General features: G+C 41.7%; 1 protein-coding gene across 10 annotated transcripts; it reads right to left on the minus strand.

Annotated features, from left to right (window-relative positions):
• Positions 1–812: 812 nt before the first annotated feature.
• On the minus strand, positions 813–8,733 carry LOC121842213 (tetra-peptide repeat homeobox protein 1-like). 10 transcript variants are annotated; one of them, XM_042312285.1, is made up of 7 exons: positions 7,998–8,733; positions 2,620–3,861; positions 2,517–2,579; positions 2,228–2,389; positions 1,817–2,191; positions 1,754–1,774; positions 813–1,498 (listed from the first exon to the last, which is right to left on the minus strand). In XM_042312285.1, exons 2-6 carry the CDS (start codon positions 2,831–2,833, stop codon positions 1,761–1,763), a joined length of 828 nt encoding a protein of 275 aa, XP_042168219.1. In that variant the 5' UTR covers positions 2,834–3,861; positions 7,998–8,733; the 3' UTR covers positions 813–1,498; positions 1,754–1,760. The 10 variants fall into 10 exon arrangements, with proteins under 10 accessions (XP_042168219.1, XP_042168216.1, XP_042168218.1 ...); XM_042312282.1 differs by having other exon boundaries at positions 813–2,191; positions 2,228–2,290; positions 2,321–2,389; XM_042312284.1 differs by having other exon boundaries at positions 813–1,774.
• Between the last annotated feature and the right edge of the window lie 408 nt (positions 8,734–9,141).

Genomic DNA, 9,141 nt, shown 5'->3' on the forward strand with positions numbered 1-9,141 from the left:
TCTCTGATTACATAGCCTTGTTTTACTCGTTTTGGGATGGTGCTCTTATGGTGATTTTGGTGCCGTCTATTGCTCCATTCGTATTTGGGAACCCATTGATGGAAAAGAACCCATTCAATCAGTTGTGCGATGATAGAAATGGTATATTACACGTTTGCTGATGATTAGATCCTCAACATTGTCTCATCGAGGGATGTGAGATGCCGCTGGCGAATCCGCGAGCATCCGGTTGAAACGTGCCGGTTACCAAAACCCGAGGGTGGATAAGCACTTTGACGTGCACCCGAATGGCTTGGGTTCGCCTTTCAAAGTTGGTCTTATATCCTCACAAGATTGGTTTTGGGAAACGATATCTGATCAGCCAATCTGTACTTCCTCCTAAAAAAAAAAAAGTCCCACCTGTCTGTAAAAACGGACTCCCCGCGAAATGCAACGGTGACAAATCTTCCAACAGAGCAGATCAGACATCTCTCATTGGATTTCCATGATCTCCGTCCTTATAGTATTTAAACAATAGCTTCACCTCTAATTTAATAAATTACTGGACTTTATGTGGATTGTTATTTATTTATTTTGTATTATTTTTACCATGAGATTTTCACTGTACCCTGCCATTACATCTGCTTCCCTGCACATGTAACTAATACACTATAAAATATATTATTATAAAACTATTATTAATTAGTGTTATTACTATCATTGTTAAAAGTAGCATTATCATGTTTTGTTATTGCATTACGGCCGTTACCATGACAACCGTCCAGTAAATCATTACTTTTAATCCCGTGAACAAAATTTGTTAAACGCTATAATCTAATTTCTGCAGTAAAGACGATTTACTTTATTACTTGTTTTCATATTGTTGAACAACATTCTAAGTCTGTTAATATTTCCTCCTAAAATGTTACGAATTTCGAACATTTGTAAAAAAAAATATATAAAAAAAAATAACAAAAAGGAAATTCACAAACAGCGGGACTTTTATTTTGAAGGGAAATCGCCGAGGTCACGGTCTTATTCTTGCTCGGTCTTGCTTATTTTTATTGGCGGAATTGAGCTATAATAAAAGGTAAACCATTTCCTCTACTTTCTTATAAATGATCTTCCTGTTTCAACACAGAAAGCTGCTGATAGACTGAGGTGGTCGTATTGATATCCAGCCAGTCCCATGAACCTCTAACAGGCCAACACTGTACAATATATTCATAAAAAATATTTATGTTGAATGTGTGTAGGACTGACTGACCCTCCTGCTAGATAGGGTCCAGCTAGGTACCTAGTGTAGGACTGACTGATCCTCCTGCTAGATAGGGTCCAGCTAGGTACCTAGTGTAGGACTGACTGACCCTCCTGATAGATAGGGTCCAGCTAGGTACCTAGTGTAGGACTGACTGACCCTCCTGCTAGATAGGAGTCCAGCTAGGTACCTAGTGTAGGACTGACTGACCCTCCTGCTAGATAGGGGTCCAGCTAGGTACCTAGTGTAGGACTGACTGACCCTCCTGCTAGATAGGAGTCCAGCTAGGTACCTAGTGTAGGACTGACTGACCCTCCAGCTAGACAGGAGTCCAGCTAGGTACCTAGTGTAGGACTGACTGACCCTCCTGCTAGTTAGAAGTCCAGCTAGGTACCTAGTGTAGGACTGACTGACCCTCCAGCTAGACAGGAGTCCAGCTAGGTACCTAGTGTAGGACTGACTGACCCTCCTGCTAGATAGGGGTCCAGCTAGGTACCTAGTGTAGGACTGACTGACCCTCCTGCTAGAAGATCCACACTTCCAGGAGGCTGCAGAAGGAGAGAGGCTGTTTGATTGGACCTTCCAGGAGGCTGCAGAAGGAGAGAGGCTGTTTGATTGGACCTTCCAGGAGGCTGCAGAAGGAGAGAGGCTGTTTGATTGGACCTTCCAGGAGGCTGCAGAAGGAGAGAGGCTGTTTGATTGGACCTTCCAGGAGGCTGCAGAAGGAGAGAGGCTGTTTGATTGGACCTTCCAGGAGGCTGCAGAAGGAGAGAGGCTGTTTGATTGGACCTTCCTGGAGGCTGCAGAAGGAGAGAGGCTGTTTGATTGGACCTTCCAGGAGGCTGCAGAAGGAGAGAGGCTGTTTGATTGGACCTTCCTGGAGGCTGCAGAAGGAGAGAGGCTGTTTGATTGGACCTAACTGACCCTCCAGCTGTTTGATTGGACCTAACTGACCCTCCAGCTGTTTGATTGGACCTCCAGGAGGCTGACCCTCCAGCTGTTTGATTGGCCCTTCCAGGAGGCTGCAGAAGGAGAGAGGCTGTTTGATTGGACCTAACTGACCCTCCAGCTGTTTGATTGGACCTAACTGACCCTCCAGCTGTTTGATTGGACCTAACTGACCCTCCAGCTGTTTGATTGGACCTAACTGACCCTCCAGCTGTTTGATTGGCCCTAACAGGACCCTCCAGCTGTTTGATTGTTTGATTGGCCCCTAAGGACCCTCCAGCTGTTTGATTGGACCTAACTGACCCTCCAGCTGTTTGATTGGCTAACTGACCCTCCAGCTGTTTGATTGGCCCTTCCAGGAGGCTGCAGAAGGAGAGAGGCTGTTTGATTGGACCCCTTCCAGGAGGCTGCACCCTCCAGCTGTTTGATTGGACCTAACTGACCCTCCAGCTGTTTGATTGGACCTAACTGACCCTCCAGCTGTTTGATTGGACCTAACTGACCCTCCAGCTGTTTGATTGGACCTAACTGACCCTCCAGCTGTTTGATTGGACCTAACTGACCCTCCAGCTGTTTGATTGGACCTAACTGACCCTCCAGCTGTTTGATTGGACCTTTCGTAAGTTTTATCGTTATTTTAGTGGTCATGTTTGATTGACATTTCCTGAATTAAAGCAACAGACAACCAGAACATGTTGAACCATCCTGCCTGTCTATTCTGCCTGGTCTCCCCACCTCCAGGGGTTGACTACAACTGTTGATCTGAAGCTGTGAACAAAGATATGGGCTCCAGCTCCCCAAGAAGGTTGATCATCCTGGAACTTTGATTCGGTTCCTTTTCTCAACACCATGTCGATGATGTCACGTGCCTTCTCTGCCCTCTCAGCTATCCCCCTTTCGTGAGTCCATTTCCTCATTTCCTTCAGACAGAGTGAGTTGTAATCCCGTAAAGAATCTAAGGAAGGTCTTTGGTCAAGATGTCAACGTGGTGGTGTGTATCTTTGACTAGCCTGACTATCAGCTTCCCCATCTGTATAGGACAAGAGATCATTCCAGTTCATCCCCTTAATTGAGTTTTCAAAATCATGTTGTGGAAATTCTTCCACACAGAGACACTCGAAGTCAATCTGAAATGAGCTGGAAAAGTTCAAACCAATCAGGAGCTCTCCCTGGTCAGACCCAACTCAATGTACCATAGTACACATGTCAATCAGGAACTCTCCCTGGTCAGACAACTCAATGTACCATAGTACACATGTCAATCAGGAGCTCTCCCTGAAGCACATGAATAAAACACATGTTTAAAGAATAGCAAACATTACAATTTAAAATAATTTAAGTGTCTTTGTCCACAGACTAGGAGACAGGCCTCAGCATCTTCAGATTAGGTGGAGAAGTGTCTTTGTCCACAGACTAGGAGACAGGCCTCAGCATCTTCAGATTAGGTGGAGAAGTGTCTTTGTCCACAGACTAGGAGACAGGCCTCAGCATCTTCAGATTAGGTGGAGAAGTGTCTTTGTCCACAGACTAGGAGACAGGCCTCAGCATCTTCAGATTAGGTGGAGAAGTGTCTTTGTCCACAGACTAGGAGACAGGCCTCAGCATCTTCAGGTTAGGTGGAGAAGTGTCTTTCTCCACAGACTAGGAGACAGGCCTCAGCATCTTCAGATTAGGTGCTACAAGACAGAGGATGGAGGAGAGATCAGAAAGTATGGAGAAGAAGGAGGAGTGAGATACACCTGAGATAATGATGTGATGGTCCTATGATACACCTGAGATAATGATGAGATGATGGTCCTATGATACACCTGAGATAATGATGTGATGATGGTCCTATGATACACCTGAGATAATGATGTGATGATGGTCCTATGATACACCTGAGATAATGATGTGATAATGGTCCTATGACACACCTGAGATGATGATGTGATGGTCATATGATACACCTGAGATCATGATGAGATAATGATCTGATGATGGCCCTATCATACACCTGAGATAATGATGAGATGATGGTCTATGATACACCTGAGATAATGATGTGATGATGGTCATGATACACCTGAGATAATGAGATGATGGTCCTATGATACACCTGAGATAATGATGTGATGATGGTCCTATGATACACCTGAGATAATGATGTGATGATGGTCCTATGATACACCTGAGATAATGATGTGATGATGGTCCTATGATACACCTGAGATAATGATGTGATGATGGTCCTGTGACACACCTGAGATAATGATGTGATGATAGTCCTATGACACAAGATAATGATGAGATGATGGTCCTATGATACACCTGAGATAATGATGTGATGATGGTCCTATGATACACCTGAGATAATGATGTGATGATGGTCCTATGATACACCTGAGATAATGATGTGATGATGGTCCTGATACACCTGAGATAATGATGTGATGATGGTCCTATGATACACCTGAGATAATGATGTGATGATGGTCCTATGATACACCTGAGATAATGATGGTCCTATGACACACCTGAGATAATGATGTGATGATGGTCCTATGACACACCTGAGATGATGTGATGATGGTCATATGATACACCTGAGATAATGATGAGATAATGATGTGATGATGGTCCTATGATACACCTGAGATAATGATGTGATGATGGTCCTATGATACACCTGAGATAATGATGTGATAATGGTCCTATGACACACCTGAGATGATGATGTGATGGTCATATGATACACCTGAGATCATGATGAGATAATTATGTGATGATGGTCCTATGATACACCTGAGATAATGATGGTCCTATGACACACCTGAGATAATGATGTGATGATGGTCTTTGTCACACCTGAGATGATGTGATGATGGTCATATGATAGACCTGAGATAATGATGAGATAATGATGTGATGATGGTCCTATGATACACCTGAGATAATGATGTGATGATGGTCCTATGATACACCTGAGATAATGATGTGATAATGGTCCTATGACACACCTGAGATGATGATGTGATGGTCATATGATACACCTGAGATCATGATGAGATAATGATGTGATGATGGTCCTATGATTGTATATAGAGACACCTGTTAGATCTTGTTAATTTGATGTGATAATGTCTTTGTCACAGCTATGATCTTGGCCACCAGCATCTTGTAAAGATTAGCCTACCTGGTTAAATAAAGGTGAAATAAAAAAAAAATCTAAAAAAAATGATACACCTGAGATAATGATGTGATGATGGTCCCATGATACACCTGAGATAATGATGTGATGGTCCTATGACACACCTGAGATAATGATGTGATGATGGTCCTATGATACACCTGAGATAATGATGTGATGATGGTCCTATGATACACCTGAGATAATGATGTGATAATGGTCCTATGACACACCTGAGATGATGATGTGATGGTCATATGATACACCTGAGATCATGATGAGATAATGATGTGATGATGGTCCTATGATACACCTGAGATGATGATGATGATGGTCCTATGATACACCTGAGATCATGATGAGATAATGATGTGATGATGGTCCTATGATACACCTGAGATAATGATGTGATGATGGTCCTATGATACACCTGAGATAATGATGAGATGATACACCTGAGATAATGATGTGATGATGGTCCTATGATACACCTGAGATAATGATGTGATGATGGTCCTATGATACACCTGAGATAATGATGTGATGGTCCTATGATACACCTGAGATAATGATGTGATGATGGTCCTATGATACACCTGAGATAATGATCCTATGATACACCTGAGATAATGATGTGATGATGGTCCTATGATACACCTGAGATAATGATGTGATGATGGTCCTATGACACACCTGAGATAGTGATGTGATGATGGTCCTATGACACACCTGAGATGATGATGTGATGATGGTCATATGATACACCTGAGATAATGATGAGATAATGATGTGATGATGGTCCTATGATACACCTGAGATAATGATGTGATGATGGTCCTATGATACACCTGAGATAATGATCCTATGATACACCTGAGATAATGATGTGATGATGGTCCTATGATACACCTGAGATAATGATGTGATGATGGTCCTATGACACACCTGAGATAGTGATGTGATGATGGTCCTATGACACACCTGAGATGATGATGTGATGATGGTCATATGATACACCTGAGATAATGATGAGATAATGATGTGATGATGGTCCTATGATACACCTGAGATAATGATGTGATGATGGTCCTATGATACACCTGAGATAATGATGAGATGATGGTCCTATGATACACCTGAGATAATGATGTGATAATGGTCCTATGACACACCTGAGATGATGATGTGATGATGTCCTATGATACACCTGAGATAATGATGTGATGATGGTCCTGAGATAATGATGTGATGATGGTCCTACACCTGAGATAATGATGTGATGATGGTCCTATGATACACCTGAGATAATGATGTGATGATGGTCCTACTCCTGAGATAATGACCTGAGATAATGATGTGATGATGGTCCTATGACACACCTGATTTGATGTGATGATGGTCATATGATACACCTGAGATAATGATGTGATGATGGTCCTATGATACACCTGAGATAATGATGTGATGATGGTCCTATGATACACCTGAGATAATGATGAGATGATGGTCCTATGATACACCTGAGATAATGATGTGATGATGGTCCTATGACACACCTGAGATGATGATGATGATGGTCATATGATACACCTGAGATCATGATGAGATAATGATGTGATGATGGTCCTATGATACACCTGAGATGATGATGTGATGGTCCTATGATACACCTGAGATCATGATGATGTGATGATGGTCCTATGATACACCTGAGATAATGATGTGATGATGGTCCTATGATACACCTGAGATAATGATACACCTGAGATAAATGATGATGGTCCTATGATACACCTGAGATAATGATGAGATAATGATGTGATGATGGTCCTATGATACACCTGAGATAATGATGTGATGATGGTCCTATGATACACCTGAGATAATGATGTGATGATGGTCCTATGATACACCTGAGATAATGATGTGATGATGGTCCTATGATACACCTGAGATAATGATGTGATGATGGTCCTATGATACACCTGAGATAATGATGTGATGATGGCCCTATGATACACCTGAGATAATGATGTGATGATGGTCCTATGATACACCTGAGATAATGATGTGATGATGGTCCTATGATACACCTGAGATAATGATGTGATGATGGTCCTATGATACACCTGAGATAATGATGTGATGATGGTCCTATGATACACCTGAGATAATGATGTGATGATGGTCCTATGATACACCTGAGATAATGATGTGATGATGGTCCTATGATACACCTGAGATAATGATGTGATGATGGTCCTATGATACACCTGAGATAATGATGTGATGATGGTCCTATGATACACCTGAGATAATGATGTGATGATGGTCCTATGATACACCTGAGATAATGATGTGATGATGGTCCTATGATACACCTGAGATAATGATGTGATAATGGTCCTATGATACACCTGAGATAATGATGTGATGATGGTCCTATGATACACCTGAGATAATGATGTGATGATGGTCCTATGATAGAACTATAATAAGACACATTTATTACAGGCAGCAACACAAAAACATGCTTCCATTCTGAAAAGTACTTTCTCTTTGATCTGGGTAGCTAAGTTTTTATTTGACCTATATTTAATCATTCCACATATTCAAGGGAGGGAGAAAAGAAACCGGTCTTACCTAGATTCACTCAAGTACTTAACAAGATGGCGTTCATGTTCACTGAGAGCTTTGAGACAAGCTCCCATCACTTCTGGTCCTTTAGGGAGGACTGCATTCAGTAGTTTTCTCATTCGCTCCTGTTCAGTTGTTTCAGCTGTTATTCTGGAGTACTCTTCTTCACCAATCATGTACTTTGACGACAGATCATCTGCTATTGGTATTGGGTTTTTGACTCCCTGAATGAGTACAGCCCTGTGTTTCTTCAGAAAATCCTCAGCAGGAATCCCAGGGAGTGTTAATGCTGAAGGGGGGTGAAATAAATGAATATGTCTTTAGGGTGAACAGCAGCTGTTTCTACATCTAACAGTCTCTCCAGTTATCATTCCTCTGATAGTCATTTATTGTATAGAGCTGATTCCAGGGTTGTAGTCAATTCATATTCAAAAATAAAAAATTGTCTTCCCATTAGTCATTGAAAATTGATGCCCTTTTCCGGTTATTGAATTGAATTTCAGTTTACTTCCTGAATGGACTGACTTATTTGGAATTGACGCCTACCCTGGCTGACACGATTGTCTATTCTACATAACATGCAAAAGTGTTCATACCCCTTGGATTTCTCTATTGTGTTACATAGTGGGATTAAAATGGATTTAACTGTAATGTTTTTTCAACCATCTACTGAAAATACTCTGTAATGTCAAAGTGGACCTGTCCCCCATACAGGAGAAAATTGAGGATGGATCAACAACATTGTAGTGACTCCATCATAACGACTTAAATGACAGAGTGAAACACAACACATCACTGAGTAACTGCCTCCTTATTTTCAAGCATGGTGGTGGCTGCTTCATGGTATGGGTAGGCTTGACATCAGCAAATACTGGGGAGTTTTTCAGGATGAAAAGAAACAGGATGGAGCTAAGAACAGGCAAAATCCTAGAGGAAAACCTAGTTCAGTCTGCTTTACACCAGACACAGGGAGATGATTTCACCTTTCAGCAGGACAATAACCTATAACACAAGGCCAAATCTACACTGGAGTTTCTTACCAAGAAGACATTGAATGTTCCTGAGTGGCCGAGTTAAACTTAAATCTGCTTGTAAATCTATGACAAGATGTGAAAATGGCTGTCTAGACATGATCCCCAACATCTTGACA

The sequence above is a fragment of the Oncorhynchus tshawytscha genome, unplaced genomic scaffold (genome assembly GCF_018296145.1).
Source record: "Oncorhynchus tshawytscha isolate Ot180627B unplaced genomic scaffold, Otsh_v2.0 Un_contig_4139_pilon_pilon, whole genome shotgun sequence".
NCBI lineage: Eukaryota > Metazoa > Chordata > Actinopteri > Salmoniformes > Salmonidae > Oncorhynchus > Oncorhynchus tshawytscha.